Source organism: Spodoptera frugiperda, chromosome 10 (assembly GCF_023101765.2).
Source record: "Spodoptera frugiperda isolate SF20-4 chromosome 10, AGI-APGP_CSIRO_Sfru_2.0, whole genome shotgun sequence".
In the NCBI taxonomy this organism is placed as follows: Eukaryota; Metazoa; Arthropoda; class Insecta; order Lepidoptera; family Noctuidae; genus Spodoptera; species Spodoptera frugiperda.
In genome coordinates, this window is record NC_064221.1 from 6,148,535 (window position 1) to 6,172,110 (window position 23,576).

The 23,576-nt window shown below is 34.3% G+C and overlaps 2 protein-coding genes across 2 annotated transcripts; one reads left to right on the top strand and one right to left on the bottom strand.

Moving 5' to 3' along the window:
• Positions 1-209: 209 nt before the first annotated feature.
• On the bottom strand, positions 210-4,457 carry LOC118277594 (transmembrane protein 14C). Its single transcript, XM_035596468.2, has 4 exons — positions 4,252-4,457; positions 1,766-1,813; positions 1,528-1,618; positions 210-1,123 (listed from the first exon to the last, which is right to left on the bottom strand). Exons 1-4 carry the CDS (start codon positions 4,325-4,327, stop codon positions 1,003-1,005), a joined length of 336 nt encoding a protein of 111 aa, XP_035452361.1. The 5' UTR covers positions 4,328-4,457; the 3' UTR covers positions 210-1,002.
• Positions 4,458-4,892: 435 nt separating this feature from the next.
• On the top strand, positions 4,893-23,385 carry LOC118277436 (glutamate--cysteine ligase regulatory subunit). Its single transcript, XM_035596222.2, has 6 exons — positions 4,893-5,423; positions 11,252-11,549; positions 17,052-17,198; positions 17,727-17,843; positions 18,668-18,853; positions 19,728-23,385. Exons 1-6 carry the CDS (start codon positions 5,328-5,330, stop codon positions 19,910-19,912), a joined length of 1,029 nt encoding a protein of 342 aa, XP_035452115.1. The 5' UTR covers positions 4,893-5,327; the 3' UTR covers positions 19,913-23,385.
• The last annotated feature ends 191 nt before the right edge of the window (positions 23,386-23,576 follow it).

Here is a 23,576-nt window from a genome sequence, read left to right on the forward strand (position 1 = left end):
CTGATGGTAAGCGATCAGAGTCATCCATATCCAAAGGATTCACAGGCAAATCTTAATTTTCTAGCACTTAATCGCATCCAAAATGGCTTAGTGGTTTCCGATAAAATTACTAACTTTTTATATCAATGTTAAGATAATTTTGGCCTTTTTTCTTTAGAGATGCTTCCATATTATTTATAATGCTAAGGTGTTATAATGAAACAAACAAATAATTCCCAACACCTATTTATTTAGCCACCATTTATAAAAACCTGCTTAAGAAATAAGCATTAAAAAAACTGTTATAAATTAATATGCTAAATGCAAAACAAGTGAACACATACTATTGCACTAAAGGTTGTGCGTAATGCATTAGACTACAAAATATACAAAAATAAGTGTCATACATGGACTTCAATGCACATTATGAAAATCAGTCATTAGGTACACATCAATTATCAAATGAAAAAAAAAATACAACATTCTTTGAACCAAAAACACGTACAGTAGCTGGCGATAAATATTGCACATTGACTTGTGGAAAGAGATATTAGGATCATTTATTTGGACCAATCTTTTTGTGATGCTAACAGAAACTAGACTAGTTTTAGCGGCTCATAAGCATTAGTAGGTAGTATACGCGACTACTTGGAATAATGTCTCTTTCCAAAAGTCGACATGCAATATTTATCACCTCGCACTGTAATAAATAGAACTTATTACATGGTTTCTCTTAAAAATAAGAACCTTTTTTCACTCAAGATGTTGGACAACACTTGTATAAAGGTAAGCGTTCACAGACCCACATCGTACACATCGCACGCATCTGTTTGACGTCATCGGTACGCATCGCATTTCGGCATTGCCGATGATGCGGTGCGTACGATGCGGATCAGTGGACGCAGTTGTAGGAGTTTCTATACAAGACTAACTAAAATCCGTTGCGTACGATGCGGGCTTGGGGACGCTTACCTTTAAACTTTTGAGTAATAGGGACTAAAAAGGTTCACTCACAGGGTTTTGTTAGCCTTTCGAAGCTATAGCGGACGGAGCGCTGACATGTTTGAATACTATTTTAGCGAGCATACCGACTGACATACAGAACACGAGACCGGCTGGCATGAACTTCCTGCTGTTGTAATACCTGCAATTAAATTTCAACTTCTTTATATTTCCTTTTGGTAATTATTAGTGGGATATTATTTTTATTGATCAGTTGAAAGTATGTTATAATAAAATGGAGATAGGTAATAAGAAAACCGTTTTGATTTACCTTCAAGGGTACACAATAAATTGTTACTGCAATATCTTGACTAGTGTACCTATACGTTAAAAATTGGGGGCTCCAGGGGTCTATTTAAACGACCCGGTGCCCCTTACAGGTGCCTTTAGTGAGGTAAAAATCCCACACTTCCACAAGGAAGTTTGATAAAAGACTACTTTTATCACAAAAAAGGTGGGCGCTTTTTGAAGGTTCCCCCCGTAATAATATAAAAAAGATTAAAAAATTAAGTGGGACTAATATTAGAGGATTAGAAAATCAAGTACCTGTATCCCATAAGACCTCCGAGAGTGGATGTGGTGCCCAACATGAGAGTGTAGTTTGAGGGATCCTGGCTCAGCTGGTACGCGCCAACACCTAGAAAGTTTGATTTCAAAAATAAGTATATTTTTTCTTTTATATTGGGTGATATAAACAAGGTTCATTAAGGCTTGTCATAAGCTAGACTGTGCCTTTCTATGGTTTACTACTCTAAATATGAAACTGTAAAGATGTGTGTCTTACCTAGGATCGATCCGAAAATGAGTCCAGCGCCCAATGAAGGTACAGATCCTGAAATAAGAATAAAAAGTAATCGATTAAACTTCACAAAATAGATATCGAAATTGACCGCGTTCGGCGCTCTGATTGGCCTGCTCCAATAAACCAACCAATCAGAAGGCTACACGCGGTAATGTTTCAGTCTGGTTATACGTAAAACAAACTCGAACTAAGCCTTCTATCTTCTAAACATCATATTTTATCAAAACAAAGCATTCACATCTCAGGTAGAGTACCTACTCAACATAAAAAAAGAGTGTTAAAATTTGTCAACACCGACGTAAAACATTACATGAGCAGTATAAATTAGCGCACATAATAAATAATGGTAATTATAATCAAACAATACTTGCACAAGTAATTGTAAACTACATGGGCATGTGCATGTTAATAGTAAATTAAACAAACCTATTGAATTTTAATACAATAGTGTTTTCAAAGTTAAGTCTACACATTGGTTGTAGTATTGTAGTAGTAGCCTATAACTTATCTTTAAAATTACGAATTACAATCTTATGACCTTGACTTTAAAGACCCTGTTTCATTACAACAATTTCAAGTTTTGACTTTTTTTTTTGCCACAGCTGGTAGTAATATAATTATTCATTCTGTTGGCTGTTGATATTTTTGTGAGATGTGAGTGGAAAAGTTAAGTATACTGCAACATCACGCCTTTTATCCCCAAAGGGGTTGGCAGAGGTACACGTTACGGTAGCTAATGCCGCTATACAATGTACATCCACTTTTCAAAATTTGTATAATAGGTAGACCCATGTAGGTAATAAGGTGTGAGCCTTTTGCCATATACTGGGCACAATTCCAGACTTATTTTGACAAAATAAAACAGAGTGGCATTGTTGGTGTATATGATAAATATAAAACAACTAAACTAAAAACAATGGTTTACTTACATTATCTTTAGTAAATTTAGTATATCCCACAATAGTTATTATGAAAATATGAACATAATCTATTTAATTTGTCTTGCTGCAATTCACAAATAACTAACAGAGACAATATCATGAATTATCATAGACAAAAGTTATTTTCAAAATTCCCTGTCCTATGATAATATGAGTAAAACGGCGTAGATATGTATAAGCACTTAGAATGTGGCATACTAAAATGTGGACAATTAGCAACATCTTTGTAGTATGGGACCGCTAGATGAAAAATAAAAAGAGATGTGGTATGTAATATCCCATACTCTCCATAAAGTGGCACACATTATGTTAAAAGGAAATTCAGTTATGACATCTCCTCTTTGTATTTGCTTCATGGTCAATACATGTATCAAAAGATATAAACAATTTGAGATCGAAGTACACACACATGAATACCATACCCAAACATATATGAAATGAATATTAAAGAATGTCCAATAATCAAGACAGTTTAGAAAATATTTACATCACACATAATTATCATTCCATTTTATCATAATTAGCATAATAATAGAATGTTATTGATAACAAGTTGTGTTATTAATAATACCTGTACTTGATTCTTGTGTAAAGAGTTTCTATTAAAAATCAAACAATGGTTAATTAGGTTAGAAGAATGCCTACATTTTTTTATAAACTAGCTCTAAAACTGTACTCAATTATGAATGAGTCTGGTATAGTACTTATGTGCCTTTTCTTTCTGTATCGTCACACCTTTTATCCCCGAAATGGTTGGCAGAGGTGCAAATTACGGCCACTGTACAATGTACACACACTTTTCACCATTTGATCCCATGTAATAGGGGGTAAGCCAATTGCCATATATCTGGCACAATTCCAGACTCTGTGCTACTACTGAGAAAATTTTAAAAACCGAAAGCACTCATCAGTATTTTGCCCAACTCAGAAATTGAAACCCAAGACCCTTGTCTTTTCGGCATTGGGCAGTACAAATAAACAGTTAAAAAGCTTGCTACAAGTTTTTAAACTTGACTTGAACACAATAATTATGATGTTTTTAGCCAGATAGTGATACTTATAATGCTACACAATTAATTATTTTATCAATGTATAGAAATGAATATTAGGAATCCTTTCAATAAATACATAATAAAAATTACAATAGTCAATAGAGCTAATCAGTCTGGCTTGCGAAAAAGTAAGTGTGATTCAATGTTATTAATTGTAAAAATAAGAATATATGACACAGATCTGTTATCAAAATTCATAGCAAGATATTTTCTACTAGGTCTTGTGTTGATGATTGAACATAATCAGTTTCCGCCCATTGGATAAATTTACGATAGGTGCACAAAAAGATAATAGCACTTATCGAATTTATTTTCAAGTGATTACATAAAAGAATAAAATAAAATAACTTTATCATAACCATAAAATATATAATTTGCATACCTACTTCTAGAATATTAGCTTTAGTCGCTATGTTCGGTACTTTAGTTTTTAAAATATGCAAAGGAAATTATTTAGAAAAAAAAAATAACTAACCTGCTTTGGCATACCCCATGATGCCTCCAGCAGCAACAGTAGCAGCGTAAGCGAAGCTCAAAATATCGACACCCATTTTGTTATTATAATTGTAAGATATTTTCTCAAAATATTTTTTTACTTTCCAAGCTAATTATTTAATTTTAAAATTTCAAACAACAATACGTGCTTCTTCTATCAGCTGAGTTGAAGTTTCGTTCCTGTCATCACTCACTTCACGTCATATTTAATCACTCCAATTTGACGTTGTCATCCAGCGTTGTGAATAGCGCAGAATATTACTAAAAAGTATTTGACTTGGAGGAAACGGATGAAAAAATGTAGCGGTAGTAGACTTAAATTTTTTATGATATCCAGATATTTACAAAAATAAAGTGCCCTTCACAACTCATACAGCTATTTTTTTATACTTAATAGGATGGCGTTTGGCCACCATCTCGTCCTGTGTTCCTTTACAAATCCAACTGTATTGTCCAAAGACCGAATTCATAATCCGATGTTAGTATTTTACATATGTTGATTTTTAATAATTTGTTAAATTTTCTTTGTTGTGCTGCTGACCTGCTGATCATCCAGCGTTCCTAGCAAGATTATGTAGTTCTTTTTTCTCTATAGTGTATCCTTTCCTTTAGCTGTCACTTGTCATACTGTTTTGATTTCTCAAATCCAATTTTGACAGTTCGGTCGTGAAAGAATATTTAATCAGAAATATGAAAATTTCTTAAAATTACAGTTTTGCCGACTCATTATTCGAATGCCATATCTTCGGCAACCTACAAAATAACCTCACAAAATGTTGCCCTAACCGTGCAAGATAGACTATTTCGTCATACTTTGCAATACGTCACAGATACAACTTCCACAGCTGATTGTGTATAAAATTATGAGTTTCCGTGTGCAAGGCCAGTATTCAGTCGTTCACAGTCGCCGATAGCGGTCGACTGCGCATTCGGATTACAAAAATATTGAACTTAGAGTATTTTTTGTGTGTGTGATATTGGCCGGTAACCTTGGCTGTGTGCGAGGCCGCGAGTACCTACCTAATACAAATAAAAAAGTTAATCTAGTTGGTCACGATGTTGAAGAGTGCGTCTAAAGTGACAATAAATACCGGCAACGTGCTGAACTTGATCGACATCAAGAAGAAGGCTGGCCAGAATGTGACCGAGGAGGTTAGATTTATTTTTATTATAATTATAATTTCAAGGATGCCACAGTAATACATAATTACTCAAACATACAACTGTAAATTCTGACTTAAATTACATCAGCTATGCTTCCTAAATGCATACACAGCATTTTTGCATTTCTGTATTCACTTGCTTTTAGTCAGTTCATTTGAAGTACTATGGTTAATTATCCAATTATCTTTATTCTCTCAAGATGTTAATTATGAGTAGTTACTAAATAAGTGCTCTTAATTTTATCATATTCTATGTTCAAGATTATCATGGCTTTTGCTTAATTTTATGAAGTTATTGATAGTTTTGTTATTAGTTTTATTATATCCTTTAAATAATGTAAAGAATATTATTATTTTAACATTGAAACAAAAAGTAAATAGTAACCTTTTAATCTGGAAATCACCTTGGCATCTTCCAAAATCTGTAATTAAAATCTGTCATTTTCAAAATGCTTCTAACTATTAAAATTTTTAACTTATTTTTATATGATGATAACTAAATAAAGTATATAACTAATTAGCTAGAATTCAAGGCAAAACAAATCCAAAATAGTATTTTTGACAAATGTAGTGTGATTTACATACATATTAAAATTCAACAGTTAATTCAATATAAGAATTAAATAATATAAATTGTAAATCTTACAAAATGTTAGATGAAATTAAAACAAAACTAATTTTGTTAATTTAACACCAGTTTTATTCTTACTAGGTAATATTATAAACGCAAAAGTTTATAGTTATGTTTATGTGTATATTTGTTACTTAATCACATCAAAACAACTGAAGGGATTGTGGTGAAACTTGGAACTGGGGTAGATTATCGTCTCGACTAACACGTAGGATACTTTTTATCCCACAAGAACATGGGCACTGGTGGAAGCTAGTCTAACATATTTGTCTATCTATCTATCTATAGTACATAGATATATCAAATAATACTTAATTATAATTAATCAATGACTTCCTACATCAGTTGTTGAGATAACATACAATATGTGTGATACATAATATATTCTATATAAACATACTACAGTTACTTATAAAGTTCTATTCTAAAGAAGAAGCATTGATTGTTTGTTTGTTAGTTTTTTTTTAAATAGAAATGAAAATTTATATTGAATAGACCAATTTATAAAATCTGACTCTATTGAAAATTTTTGTTTTGTTGATTTTACAACTTAATATCTTAAAATCCTGTAGAAATTACTATTTGTAGACAGTTACTTGAAAAACAGGATTTAAATTCAGGTAAAGCCACATGAAGAGTTCTAGTAATTTGTACATAACTACACCATGCAACTTTTAAATATTATCTAAACACAATGAAATTTCACTGAAATGTTTTTTGTATTAATGAGACTCAGGGTATTCTATAATCAGTGGCTAGGCAAATTCACATTAAAATTTACATCTTCAGAAAAATGAATCCCCAGATATCTAGATTATTTTAGTAGTATACTAAAAAATTAGTCAAATAATTGCCAGTCATGGCAACTAGTTATTAAACATTTTCCTTATCATATAGTATGCAATATATCTTAATATACTATAGTATACAAACTGGTTACAACACCACAGATAATCATAGTAGTTAGTTAATTTTTTTTTTTTGTTTTTGTGGTTCAATCTGCAATCAGTCGTTATTAACTATAATCAGATGAGTTGTCTGGATGTTGTTATGTGGAGTGCCGTCTCCAGTGAGACAGCTACTCTCATATGCAGTATTGCTACAATCTAGACTGTAGCTTCAGTATGTCGTGTCTCTTCAGGCGATTGGTATAACTCCGAGATATTAGTTTGGCTGCCAATTCATTGGGGTGGTATGTCAATCGATTTTGGTATTTCTCAGCTGCGATTCTTATTTCTTCCTTGACTGTATTCATTTGTAGGTGTTCGTGAATTTCATTGTTTCTGATAAACCAATGGGCGTTTGTAATTGTTCTTAGGATGATGTTTTGAAATCTTTGTATTATGGAGATGTTCGAATTACTTGCTGTACCCCATAGCTGTATGCCATATAGCCAGATGGGCTTGAGGACAGATTTATATATCAGCAGCTTGTTATCAGTAGACAATTTACTGTTTCTTCCAAGTAGCCAGTATAGTAATCGATATCGGATGTTTATTTCTTCTCTTTTAGTTTTTAGATAGTTAGTTAATGAGTTTAAAAAAGATTACATTCATACATTATTATGAATGACAATTAAAATGTGATCTGTGGTGATGGTTTACTGAAACTTTTTAATTGACTCTAGATAGTTATCATATTCAGCCTATCACCTTAAATTACCAAAAAAATATTTGATAGTAACAATGTTAATAATGGGTAGACCGGGATGGCATGGCAAGGGATCAAAACACAAAAATAAATAGTAAAACATAAATTTTTCCTTAACAGGACTGACTCATAAAGTAATAGTTAATGAGTTGTAAATGAATGTAAAACAATAGGTGTTTGTAATAAATTATGTATTTATTTATTGTCCTTACCTTGTACACAATACTGTGCACATGGTAACTTAGATCAAGGTCAGATTGTTCTTGTTGCAATTTGTTAGAAAATCCATTCAATAATATTCTTAACATCATTAGCCTGAATTGGCCCAGTTAAAGGAATAAAAACCTTCCAGGCAATAATTCTTATACTTGGCAGGCATTTCTAGGAGCATAGGTCATTAGAGACTTTAAAGGATTTGGCTGCTTCATTAATGGTTGGACATAAAAAATTGTCCCATTGCAATTTTATTAAAAATGGTTTCATCATAATCATATCAACTATAAGATAAGATTTCCACTGCTAGACTTAGGCATAGGCCTCCCTAAGTATAAGACTTCTACTGCTGGACATAGGCCTCCCCCAATGACTTCCAGATAGGCCCGTTGGAAGCGACCTGCATCCAGCGGCTCCCCGCGACCTTAATCAGGTCGTCTGTTCTACGATAGTAAAAAATGGTTTAGGTGCTCAAAATAAATTACGTTTGCTTTCGCTTGTTTTTTTTTTTTCCAAAAGTTTAACAAATAACTAGAAATTATATTATATTTTTTAAACAAGTTATCGCTAAATTATCAATAATATAATTATTCAATAACTAGTTTGGTCTGTTTATAAAATTATCTGCTTACAAACCTTGTTCCACTTTTTCATAAATGAGTTGACACTTTCTAGTACATGATGAATGATCTGTTCGTAGTTATGTTAAATTCCATTCAAATTCATAATGTTTTATTAAATATTAGCCAGATCACATACCTACTAAAACAGTATAAAACATACAAACCTAAACCGCAAAACTAAAAACCGCATCCAAATCGGTCTACTGGTTTAGTAGCTATATGGCGCCACAGACAGAGAGACGCAGTGGTCAAGCTTATAACAAACTCTACTTTTTGCGTCATGGAGTAAAAGTTATGATGCCATAGATAGAGAAACGCAAACAGTGGTCAAACTTATAACACCTTTCTTTTTGCGTCAATGAATCAAAGTCTTTATTAAAAAAAACGTAGTAACTAGTTACTTAGTTATAAGTATTTATAAAATATTATCGGTACACTTATAGATATTATGTGTATGACGTCACTGCTATGACTACTATTTATATTGATCGCGAGTTCAACACTAATGACTTGGTTATAATACGCAACGTCATGGTGCTTCTATATGTTTCAACTAGAAGTTACGTTGTTTTATAAACATTGTTACTCATGTCCGTATCGATTTGAATTTTAAATGTCATTTCAAACGGCATCGGCGATGTTTTGGTGTGTAGATTATTCTTTCTATTTTTTTTTATGGGATAGCGTGGTGAAAGAGCTCTCGAATCACCTGATTGTGAGCCATTGGCGCCGCCCATGGATACCTGAAATAACAGAGACGTTACAAGTGCCTTGCCGGTTAATCCATCCGCGGCTTGTGACCCGTGCACTTGTTTGCCGTTCCACTAGCGAGTTACCGGCTCAAAAAGCAGGAGTACGATCGGGGTGTTTTTTTTTTTAGTCAGTAAGAGTCTGACACTCCCTCTCGCCACGATCAAGCCGTGAAAAGACATTAGATTATTTTCCCCCATAAAAACCGGAACCTTTAATCAATTGCAAATGCATAGTGCTTACTTGTTTGTTTGTAATGACGGATCAGAAGACTTTTTAACCGTAATTTTTTCATATAATGATGATATTTGTACAATGATGTCACTTGTGATAATTGATAGCACTATCTCGAATGCGCTCCCGAGGTGGTAAACATTATCGTATCTTATTTAATATCTAATCGTTTACGAGTGGTCTTATTTATTGAATATCATCACAACTAGTTTAGAGAACTCAGCAGATTTGAAAAGTACTACGTCATCTTTCGTGTTTAGGAATCCCACATTATCGAAGTATAGGTAACATAATTCATTTAGGTAAATAAGTAAACGATTATTTATCGCGGCTTCCGTAGTACTTACGTGAAGTTTTTGTTATCTTTTTACATAAAATTTCGCTGTATTACACAATGTTGTATCATATCTACTTCTTATAACTAGTAGACGGGTTTATTTATACCTGATTGGTACTTACTGTTCGTACTAATGTTCGTAATCAAAGCAAGTTTTTGCTAGTCATGATAAACATGCATCAATCGTAGCTCATGGCCATCGCATCGCCATACAGCATACACCACACATACATTCAGTTGTTTTCTAAACTTTGCAACTTGCAATGGTAACTGATCAATCGCTTCTCCTTATTCCCGAAGCCTGTAGATACAAGAATTTTAATTATCCATAATAATGGATAAAAGTTCATAACTTTGTCCTTTGTAAGGAAAGAAAGCCAATTCCAGTTCTTATACTAACCATACCTGTTATTTTATCTGAATAGGCTGAACACCAGATTTCTGTTTTTTAGAAAGATAGAAATCTTGTGTTCAGCCTATTCAGATTACTTCAAGGTAAGGGTATGTCCCGTCATCAGCTACATAATTGATTAGCCACCAAGCGAGTTACTGGCCATACGCTGACCTAGTATAAAAAAAGACAGATGTTTAGTTTTTGCTACCTAGTTTCGCTAATACCGTGGCACTAAAATGTACCTATACTAATGACTAACTATTACAGTAAAACATGCCTATCACCCACAGTCCTATTGAATTAATACCCATTCAAATTAAACACGAAGCATAATTACTTCGTTACACACACGAACAAAAGTTTCATGGTAATTCAATGCTGAAAGATAAAACGCCGTGTGCCTTCAATGCGTGTGTAAACATCAAATGTAAGACAATGTGTGTTGTTGCTGTATATTGACGTCATAGTCCATCTGTCATACCTTCCTTCCTTCCTACAATGACTATTGAGAAGGAAAGTCCTTTCATCTGTTATTCTAATTTTTGTAATTTTCCCAGTAATGCTAAGAGGGTTTTCCAAAATAACAGGTATGGTTGGTATAAGAACTGGAATTGGCTTTCTTTCCTTACAAATTAATTATTCATGTGATTAACTATTACTTGTACGCAGTTATAATAAATAGGAATTACGTCAGGGGACGGTAATTATATGATATTTTCCGGCTAGTCACATGTCTTCTGGTTTGAAGCCAACTCATCCCTTCATTTCTTCAAGTTGTTTTCATCGAATAGTTAGCTTATTTCGATAAAACAAAGATAACTACCAATTGAATTTCTTAAATACAAAAAAAGACGTTCGTATGTTCGATACATTACCTGTTTCTTATTATAGTAAATGCCTACAGATACATGAGAAACTACACACTTGATACACATAAATGTAGGTAAGAGCAAGAATCCACTATATAACCAATCTCTTTCTCCAGCTTTCAGAGAGCATCAAACTGACTCTATCGGAATGGGGTACACAAAATGGCGTCCCCGTTCAAAACGGCGTCGGTCCGCCTCCAGGAGGTAATCCACAGACCTCACAGCGCCACTCCGACTACAAAGTGATGACGGCATCCGCCGCAGCCGGCTCTGAAGCGGTGATCAACATCACGAGACCTCACGATGACGTACAAATCAAAATGGCGGAGGAAGAACGCAAGAATTTGAAGATTGGAGTCAAGATTTTTATCAATGAGGACAGTACGACGGCCTTGACTGAATGCTTGGAGAATGGTGAGTGTTTTACTAGATTTTATTTAGTTTTAGCTGTTCTGATGTTTGTGTGCCTATCTGTTATTTAAGAGTTTGGTTGGCTAATGAATAATATTGGCTGCGATAGTGATGGACGTGTTATTGGATCTCTAGTTATAAAATTTTCATGCGAAACTTAGTAAACGTTGATGTGAACAGTATTGCCATGGCATTCAGATTTTTTTGGTTTGATCTAAGTTTGTATTTTAGTGGTAGTGATCCGAAACCGACACGATCCTTAAGATAACTGCTATTAGTTATTACAAGTATTTAGAGAATACAATCCCGAGCATGTTTTTCAATCCCGGGATTACGGGATTTTAAATGTGTAATCCCGGGATCCCGGGGCTATCCCGGGATTAGACTTTGTGGTTTCTAATTGGGCTCAAATGAAAACAGAACTTGAGTTATTTAAAAAAAATGATTTTAATATCGTTGCACAATATAAATCACATCACAACACAATACAGTACGAAACGAAAATTGACAAAACAATCAAAATACTTTTGCAAGAAATTTAAAAGACAACACAACAAAACTAATTAGAATTTCGAAAATACAATCGCAGGAATATCAAAGCATCCAACGTTTCACTTCCAAGCCTGCTTCGTAGTTTATTGCCAATATAAGCAGCAGCTGAAAACGCTCGCTCAGGTTCTACGCTGGTTGGAGGAATAGACATTAGATATTTATTTGCTATTTCTAAGTGATATCCACGAGTTCCTCCATTTTCGAACAGGCTCATTTCACGTCTAATACTATTTGCCAACCCTGATTCATTTTGTATTTGTACTTTAGGATCTGGGGAATTCATACTCTTATCAATTTCCAGCTGTAACTTTTCCTTTAATGTCAATCCTAAAAATCCCGAGATTAGCCAAGTACAGTCCCGGGATTTTCGGGACAAGAAAACGGCCGGGATCCCGGGATCCCGAGATTCGGGATCCCGGGATTGTATTCTCTACAAGTATTACAACCGGTGGACTGACTAATATCCAAAATAATAATATACGAGATCAAAAGAGACGCAGAATATTTTCTGATTTATACAGCTATGATAATTAGATCTGCATATAAACTTTTAACGGAACTATTTAAGTATCGATAACGCATTGTTTAAATATTTATCCGAGTGCGGAAAGAATTGCGATGTTTGAGGATGGCGCTAAGTATATTATATGTATTTATTTCTATTTACTTAGCAGTCAAGGTTTTAGATTAGGCTCTCCTTCTTCTTTCTATTAAATCAGGATTAAATTGCTTCTCATATCTACCTATTACTATAGAAAAATGATGTTGGGTGTAGAATAGGCTTTGTTTTTGTTAAAGAGTATAAACGACTTCACAGTTGACGCGGTGGCTGGACAACTGGCTGCCGTGGAACAGGTAACGGGTACGGTTCCCTCTCGGAGCAATCCTTTGTGTGCTCCTTTTATACAATTCTAATCATTTTTGTTGGACTGGCGTGTTCATTGGATACTTTTTGTTTATTATTACTTGCATAAATTTATTTTTGGAGCCGAACTGATTGTGACATTTGATTACTGGATTGATGACTGCCATAAAGTCTCTGATAAGAAAACACGAAATAAACCTCGTTATCAATGCATGTTTAGATCACTTATGTAGATTACCGACTGCTGATTATACACGCTGTGATTTGTTTGTACCTGTACCTATCAGTATCGGAAATTGACGATACTTATCGTTGAATAAATATAGGTTGTTAGAATTGTGTACAGTTGGGACAGTTTTTGCGCTTCGTAGATGGCGTTGGTGATGCTTAAAGTCTCTACAAATAATCGGAAGTATTTTAACCGCAATATACGTATTGTGTGCTAAAGAAATTGGGCCACCTACACACACTAAGTGATGCTTTTTGATTTGATGAACATGAAGAAAAATTCAAAGAAGTATTATAGTTAATAACTTAATAATTTTGTATGTATGCAGACATAAAGAATAATAATTATTTTTAATTCCAAAGGTTTCAGTTTGCAACAAAAAATATGCACGTTAAATGGACAAGTTTCTAAACAGACGAGTCCATTGTCCTTGTCTCTCCTTGACTAACAGACTGACATTGTCTTCACATCTGGAAATTAATGCTCTATTAACTAATTGCTTGGCTAAGCGGCCGACTCGTTTACTATTGTAATTCTTTAATACATTAAATTGTACACAATAGTACACACTACAAGTATAACGGTGCTTTTCTACCAGATGTGTGCTACGCTGCGTTGCTGTAGATACGTTTGGCTTCCACCTATCATATTCATTGGTACACATAGCTTAGCTCTGGTGGAAACGGTCTCAGCTAAGCTATGTTTTGTTTTATGGAAAGATGCGTGCTATGAATGCGTGTTATGGATGTGTGCAATGGATGGCTTCCTTACTATCGATACATCGCATACTCGAGCTGCGCATCTTCAACAGCTCATGTAGTTATACGAGGAAGATGCGCTAAATGTAAGTGGATACGGTGACATAGTTTCACAGCTTAGCTATTATATCTTTGTAGCATAGTTACATAGCTCATCTCTGGTGGAAAGGCACAAGGTTGGCATAGGACATGTTTGTAGTCAGTAGGCTGGCTCCCTATTACTTGGGACTCATAGTATAACTAACTACTGTAAAGTGGGTGTTACTCCGTGTAACATTCAATTGTCTCACTGTCAACACAATATATTTCTTGTCTTAGTAACTGAGTTCTATAATAAATCTGATAATATACGTTTATGAAACAATTGTATCTATATTTTCCAACTATGATATCATTTTGTTTTGACATTTACGTAAGATTGTTCAGATTTTTATCGCAACTTCTTAGCATGTTTTTTCGGAAAAGTTATTCATTTTTCTTACAAACGATGGAAATACGAAAAGCTGTGTCAGGTTTGACTCCACCCTAACCTTGACTATATAGTTATAGTTAAGCCTAACGTTACGTAAACGGGGGCGAAGCTATTCTTAAACAGACGATGATGCATCAAGACTTTCGCCAGTCATCAACAAACTTCAAATATGATCGAATTGTTTTGTTTTTGTTAAAGAGTATAGTACAGTATTGTATAATAGACGCCTGTACATTTGACGCGGTGGCTGAGCAACTGGCTGCCGTGCAATTCCTTGAATGATCCAGAAATTATTGTTCCGGGTCTGGGTGTCATGTGTATGTGAACTTGTATGTTTGTAAACGCAACCACGACTCAGGAGAAAATCTTAGTGTGGGGGAGGGGGCAACATATTTTAAATCAAGTTCTTTATGGTTAGGAGTATAAATTCCTTGTACCTTCTGTCTGAATAGTAAGAAATTGACATCTAAAACGGTTTAGAGAAGATATAATGAAGCTGCCTGTTATCAAAGTAGGCGAAAACGTTAGATGAGGAGATACGTTATCTAGTTATCTTAATGAATGCGTTTTATTGCCTGTACGCTTTACAACGTTCTTTGATTAGTGCGAACATAGGTGGATATAGGAATAGTCTATGATTCCGAGGATTCCGTTTAGCTTAGTTTACACGTTCATTTTATATAGAAAATGCATCAGATAATTCGTGGATTAGAATAACTGGAAGTTAATCTGTGCCAAAGGCTTTATGGTAATTTCGTAGACGACCCTTTAAAAACATTGAACAGATTAATATACCCAATGCAAAAAGACAAAACCTTATATGTCATTTTTTCCTTATACCAATCTTAATCTTACAGAAGTAGGTGTGTTACACAAAACTGTACCTAACAACTGTTAAGATAAGGTTGACATATGTATAATTGAGCTGTGACGTAATACTTTAGATATTACTATCTTGTATTATTTATATTATATTATATTATTTATCTTATATTGATGTGAAACGTAAATTATGCGTATCGAGGAGGCTGGCACGAATAGTAAACATGATTCCCTTTATGTGAATATTGCCATAATTACTCAGTTTGTAATGTATTAGTGTGACCTATGACCCTATGACATTTGTTAGGGTTGTCCGATATGAATTTTTAAGTTGAATGACTTATTTAATGTACCTAAATATACAGTGAGTCCCGCGCGGTTACACCAGCTCTACTCGGTACCTTTGTTTTTTAGCTTATAGCTTTCCTCGATAAATGGACGCGGTCCAACAACCAAACTATTCAGCTTTATATACTGACATTTCGCTTTCCTTAAGGGGGAAAATAATGTAATCTAATGTCTTCTCTCGCCTGGGATGAGGCGATAGGTGTCAAACTGTTACTGACTAAAATCACCATGTTCTCACTTCTGCTTTACAAGCAGGAGCCCAGGTAAACCCGCTAGGTAGTCCGCAGCTCCGTATCAGGTATCAGCCCTACTGGGCCCCATCTGTAGAAATGACTCTTATTGACTTAATAATACAATACGTAAGACGTAACGTAAGACTATATACAATTTGTCAACGTTGTCATAGCTATACAACGTTGACAAATTGTATATAGTCAGTTGTCTACTTCTTACTATTATTAATTTATTACTATTTTCCTATTGTCTTGTGGCTTTTCCAATTGCATAATTTATTTTGCGGATAAACTATAATGTAGAATAGAAAAATATGAATCACGACTCTCGTTGATTAGAATAGGGAAATAGAATCCTATTTTTAATGTCCGTCTTGTAGATTGTTTTAAAACATTAGACACGTTTTTTTTTCTTTTCTTATGAAGTTAAATATGTACCTTCGACGATACATTGATATGAAATATCGTGTGACGTCATGATTTACTACTTTTTATAGGGTAACGTGACGTAACGACCTTCCAGTTTTAAACTTATGTTTCTTTCAGTTTTAAGCTTAAAAAATAAGCGTCTAAATATTTTTTTATTATCTTTTTTTTACCATATAATAAGATTTTTTTAATAAGAATTTTCCTACCATATAATAAGATCAGAGCGTCGCCATAGAATATGTTTACACAAATGGTGATTTAATAGTATTTCAATGTGTATAAGAAAATAAATATATGGTGTGTCATAATTCTTATTTGTCTGTTGTACTTAAGATGGGTTTTAAATTAGCATTCTCACTTTCCTGTTCGTTGGAAAGACCAGTAATGTGGAATGATTAATTTTCTTGTTTTTTTACTAGTTTTACCTTATTTAAGTCAGGTTTAAAAATAATTTTACTGTGGTTGTTATTAATATCTTTGACATGACTGTAAAACTGCTCTTTTGTAGTCTACTTGCAAACTAAATTCATTTCATTTCATATTGCGCAAAAGATTTATGGAAATAATAAAACTTATTTCTACTTTCTATAAGTGGTCATTAATTTTCATATCTTCAGCAGCAGCGTTTGCTCAGAAGAGGGCGTTTAAAGGCTAATAATGATAATTAAAAATTATAGAATAACATTAACAATCTACTGACATATTTTTCCAATGAATATAAAACCAAACAAAATCATTGACAACCCTGCAACATTTTAACCGAATTCTTTTTAATATTATCTCCTCTACATTTCCAGTGTTCACCGCGTTGCACACAGCTTACATAGACAACGTGATCCTGGCATACAACCCCGACTTGTTGCACCGAGAGGAGGCCACCGACGACAACACTTTGAAGAGCACGTACACCACCAAAGCATCCCCTATTTCCATGGGCAGTAATGGTGAGTTCTTTTACCTAAGTTATTTATTGAAAACTAGTTATTTCTGGGCGGTTTCACCCTCTCTACTTGACTCCTGTTGATCGTAGCGTGATGTTTTCAGTAAGGCTGGAGCCTGATCCGGTTTACCCAAGGCGGGAGAAGTCATTGGATGATTTTCCCCCCTTAAAAAAACCTGATATTTTATAGCTTATAACCTTACCGATAGATGGACAACCTCGATGAATATAATGAAGTATAAGATGATAACACAATATTTTAATCCTCTAATCGTCTATTACTAACCTCTCTTTATATTTTGAGCTAAGATAGGTGACAACGATAACTTTATTTTCTCTAATGTAAAAGTGAAATAGTACTAAAAAATAAGGAGTTATTTTGATTTCTGCCTCATTTTAAGTAACTCATAGTTAAGAGGTGGCTTAGGTGTAAATAGGCCGCAGTATATATAGGCTCATCTATTGCCAAATAAACTGTAGTTCGAAATGTTCTGAAATATATTTCAAGTAGGCACCGTGGTTTCTCTTCCAGTGCGCATGTCCAGCACGGAGGTAGAGGCGGACAATGAGGCGGACGCGCGCAAGTGCGAGGCCATCCTGCCTGGTATCAAGATCCTCTGGGCTGTGCTCGAAGATTTCGTCAAAGAAGGTAAGGAATTCTCTTAATATTTTATTTGTGAGCAGTATTTACTACTAGTACGAGTTTGCTATACGTTTAAAGTTATCGAAACGAGAGCGCGATCGGCGCTCTGATTGGCCGGCTAGAACAAAGCAACCAATCAGAGGGCTGAATGCGCTCTCTTTTCGATATAAAACAAACTCATACTAAGGATACAGAAAGCGGATAATTTTCTAACTAAACAATACTGCGTTTGGTATTGTGGGTTTTCGCTTTGGTCAATCATAGATTGTCGTACATTTTTACCTCTAGTTTTTCATGTCGTTACTCAAGGTAACTGCGATCAAAGCTTGGTGCATAGAAATGCACTATGAAATGAGTAGGACAGTTACAGGTTGATTAATTAAAAGCCTTCTGTAGTGTTTATCATATTTCTCTCTAAAGGAGCTAGTACTCTACTTTGATCTAATCTGATTGGTGATCTGTCTGCATGTGCAAGCACCCATTATTGGCTGTCCCGGCAGCCCGAACAAACAGTCGCGCATGCAAATTCTCCACTCGTTCGTGCATTGACGATGATCAATGCTTTCTTGACGTCCGCACCAGAGTATGATTTGTTCGCAGCGAGATGGAAGGATGTATGTCGCGAATGTTTAAGGTTTTGTGAGAAGATGGATGGCTGATGAATTAGTTTTAAGTAATTAAAATTATTGTACTTTTTTATTATATCTTTAACTGTATAATGTATTGGCTTAAGCTGTAAAATTATGCATGTTTTTTGTAATAAATAAATAAATAATAAATAATGTTTACCCATAAAAATACCCTACAACATACCTGTAATATGTTCCCAGGTCGCGTCCAACAGCTAGGAGTAGCGGACGTGGGCGGTGGATGCCTGCGCAAGCTGCACGCGTGGGCGCGCGTCCGTCCGTCCATCGCGCAGATCAACCTCGCGTCGTGCTGCGTCGTGCCGCCCTCGCTGCACGCCTTCTGTCGCGCCAACGACGTGCAGCTGCTTACACACGCTGATCCTCCAGGTTAATTGTTATTTTCATTCTAATTTCTTTAATGTAGGCAGTGCCGGCGTTAGGGGGGGCGACATGAGCCGATGGCCCAGGGCGACAAAGTCTGGGGGGTGCCAATAAAATGAAAAACTACTACTAACACTTGATATTGCTTCCCTCAAGTGGGCGCCACAATATTTTCGCCCGGGGTGTCAGTGGCCCTTACGCCGGCACTGAATGTAGGCGTTATATATTGTCGCTTTCACCTTCTACTAGGTATAGGGGCGTTTAAGTATTACGGAATGCAATTTTTGAAGATTTTTATCCCCCTCCCTTCCCCTTTCTGACGCATTGTAACGTTTTGTTGTACCCCCTCCCCCAAATTGCGTTTTGTAATATTTGAGCGCATTAAGGGTGTTTTGAGTTGCGTAGTAGTAGGGGGTGGAATTGTTGCCGTATACCGGACGCAATTTCAGAGTTAGTGATTATTATAAAGGAGTGTAAACGGTGTGTAACTTACATCAACTTACTAAGAGACAAGTTTGCTGTAAATCAAAAATACATTGCACGGTTCTCTCACATCATTTAATTAATTTGTCTGGACTTTTAAAAGAGACCTCTGAGTTTGTTTCGGCATTTCTTCTCAGATTAGTCCGATAGGAAATGCCGGCCTCGTCTAGTTATTTAAAAGGCTGACATGTAAAAAATGTTATCTTATAACCAATTTGTAAAAACGATATGATTTATTATTTATCAAGGGGTTTGTTTGATACAGGTTGGGCAAACGAAAGTGAGCTTAGACTTTTATAAAGTTAATTAATAATTTAAAAGTAAACGTTACTTTTCCTATACCAACAAATTCACAACGACCTACAAAACAACACTAACTGTCTCCCTTTCATTCTAGACCTACTCTCAATCGCCGCAGTAAAGACCCTTTCGGACGCGGGCGTCGGCTGCGACAACTTGGATTGGTGCGCTCGCTACCAAGTTCACATCAAGTGCAGGGGAGTCCTCGCCCTAAAGGGATACGTCTGTAAGGCCACGCTCGACAACAAGTCAGATAAACTAGAAAAACTACAGAAGATATAATATCTATCGCGGGATTATCGCGTTTATAGTAAGGTATTTAAGCATTTTATTCTTGACAAAAGTTGCGCTTAAGTTGCGCTAACTTTGCGCAACGGGTTTGCGCTAACTTTGCGCAACGGGTTTGCGCAAAGTGTACCGTTTATAGTTAGATTCAGCTAAGTGTTAGTTTAAAATGGTATTTTAAAATTAGCATTATTATTCAAGTTGATATAACAGTTGAACATTTTCTTTTGAAACCCACAAATTCAACAATAGCGCAAAATTTTTAACAATAGCGCAAGTCTATATTAACACTGAACTTGGATTAAAAAAACAACTTCTTTTTAGCTGAATTTATTTTGTTCAGTAAGCATCAAATAACACTGATGTTCTTTCAAATTAAATGAGCGAAATGCAAATAGGAAAGTGCAATGACGAGTGAAAGAGACAACAATATGAATGTATTTTAGAACTGCAGTGCTATTTGAAGCGTTCTGTACTTTAGTGCAAGCTTTTGTCAAAAATTTCGATTAATTATTTAATTTAGTCAGTATTGACACTATTAAATGCGAGGTAATTTTTATAATGTGTTTCTAAAATAATAAGTAACTTGTGATTATAATTATATTTTTCAATCAGAATATTGCGTAAAACGATTGCAGCTCCACACATCGGATACATAAGTGAATCATAACTACCCAAATAGTTAATCTTGTTTAGATTTTCATTATACTTAGACAACGTCGTTTAACCCCTTGTCTGTCGGTATATAAGACATAATAGAAAACACATGATGTCTCGCGTAGATCTGCGTTTCATGCCACGTGTTATATCGAAATAACTTGTTTCAAAGGCAAGTGGTAAGAGGTAGCGAAATTATAATATTATTCACGAGTTAGTTTCAAGCCTTAAGTTGCTTATTATTTTAGAAACACAAGTTAACCAGTGCATTTAAGACATGTATAGCGTAAATTGTGATATAGTACCATATACTTAACATGTAAACACTTATTCTATGTACTTATAATTGTTACTTAACTTCATAAAAGCTCTGTTTTCATTATCACACCATGGTCGCACGATTAGTTAACCCAACTATAGTGTCTACAGAGAGATGGAAGGACAAATACTAGGGTTTATATGGTTGCCGACAACCAGATAGTTGCGCAACCAAGTTTATAATATTACTTATACCTATATTTATTAATGGTATTGTACACCACATAAACATATAGGACTAATGTCTTATCGGACTTCGGACTAATGCCCTATGTATATAAATATATCTGGCATGTACCATGGCTAGATTTTTTATGGTGAGGGGAAGTTTGCGTGTTGTGTATTTTCACATTAACTCTCAATACAAATACCTTTTATTTTATTCTTACGTTGACTTACACCTTATTATTACATTATTAAAACTAAATTATGACCTCAAATTATAGCTTTAAGGTAATGTGAAAATACACAATGCGCCAATTTTCCTCTACAATAATAATTTTGGCCATGGTTGGTTCGTGCTAGGAACATATACTAGATGATATACCTTTCATATACATTTCATATTATATTGGTTGCGTGCCCTGATCGTACTACTATGGTGTCCTAATGAAATAGGGATCTAAAATGACCCTTTTTATCCAACCATTTCTTAAGTAAAAGTTGTTTAGCGTGTCTAAACACCTAAACTAGCCTCTTACTTGTAGGTGTCACCTATCTTAGTTTAGGAGTTCCTTAAAACTTAGGAGAGGTCGGATAAAACGGGCATATGACACTGATTAGTATGTTATTATGATCAAATTTAAATAGAAAATTAAATTCGAAATACAGAATCGGTTAATAGTGATGTCAGGTTTATCGATATGCAATATCGATTACATGGTTTTAAGAATCGAGTTTATTCGATTCGATTTAAATAAAAATTGGATTAATTCAGTGTCAGAATTTTTCTTATACTTGGTGTACAACTGTACAAGATAGGTTTATGGTGTTTGAAATATACGATTAATTTAGTTATCGATTACTTATTATAGATGTCGACTTGTATAAAGTATCTTGATTAGGAAATGAGTTTGGTTTACGAAAGTGAAATGAAAAAACGGGAATATATTTATAATGAAATGAACAAGTATGGCTCTTTGAATGTTTGCAATTGGCAAGTTGACATCTATAAATGAAATAGTTACCTAATAAAATTATTGTTTATTACAATAGTTTGGTAATAGCGAATTTGTGATAAGTTTTTATTACATTATTTTAAGGAAGGTTTTGTTAAGCGCCTGTCTTTATTTGCTGAGCAACGTTGATTAGAAGTGAGAGTGCATTTTGTAGCAGCCAAGTTTTGCTCAGGCGCTTATTTGCTTGCTTATTAAATTATAGTTCTAGAATGATAGTATTTCGATGCAGTTAACCATTATTTTTAAATGATACTTAATTCATTTTCCACAGATTTTTGTGTATTCAACGAATTATTTAGCTGAGTGTGTACTTTGGATTTGTAATCTCATTTATTTACGCTTTGGTTACTTAATTTCAAATTTATTTGACATAATTATGTCATAATTAAAAAAAAATTTTATCTTGGTACAAGAAATTACTGAAATACTGCCAGAAAGTACATTATAAAAGCAATTAATAGTGTTTAATAAATTTTGATTTATCGACATTCCTTTATACGCGTGCGCGATGTCCCAAGTAGTCTTCTAACACAAATTATTATGATGAACTCAAAATTATAGCTTTACTAATCTATCTGTTCAAATATATAGAAACTATTATCTTAATCAAATATTTGAATATTATATCGATCTCATTGAACAATCGATTTCGGATTTTATTTGTAAGTCAAATGAATAGATCAAAATTTACTTACAAACCTGTTTACATAGCGCTTAGTACGAGTTTGTTTTACATTGTACGAGATCGAAACGTTACCGCATTTAGCGCTCTGATTGGCCTTCTCCAATGAAGCAACCATTCAGTAGGCTAAACGCGGTAACTCGTACTAGGCCCTCAGGTGTGACATGAAAATATGCTGAAACGTAAACATTATAATTCCTAAAGACCTATAAACAAGCATGTTAAAAAAATCTTTATTATAACTTCAATAGACCTTCACTAGATGGCGTTAGCAGTATGATCAACAACGTTGCAATAATAATTTGGTTGCCATATAAGAAAAAGAGTTTGATTCGGTTTTTTTATGTGAACAGTTAAATTAGTTAAACTATAATTTTGTTTTTTTTTGTTCATCAGACAATGTTACACACACAAAAAATACTAAATGTTAAATGTTATTACTTAAAATCGTATTTTAATATACATACGATACATAGGTGCCTCATATTTAAAAAATATATTAAGATTATTATTCTTATGACTTAAAAATGCTTAAAAAAGTGTAAAAATGTTTATAACTATAAAAAATACATTCAAAAATGTATAATGTAAGATGAAACCCGAATTGTTTTAAAATTAAAGTATTTATTGAATAATTTCTTGTGTCTTTATTTTGAATTACATCTATTGCGCCATACTGTGCAATGTACACCCACTTTTCACCATTTATGTTATACGTCCCATGTAATAGGAGGTGAGCCTATTGCCTGGGCACAATGCTAGATGCCGTGCTACTACTGAGAAATTTTCAAAAAACCGAAATAAGTCCAGCAATACTTTACCCGAC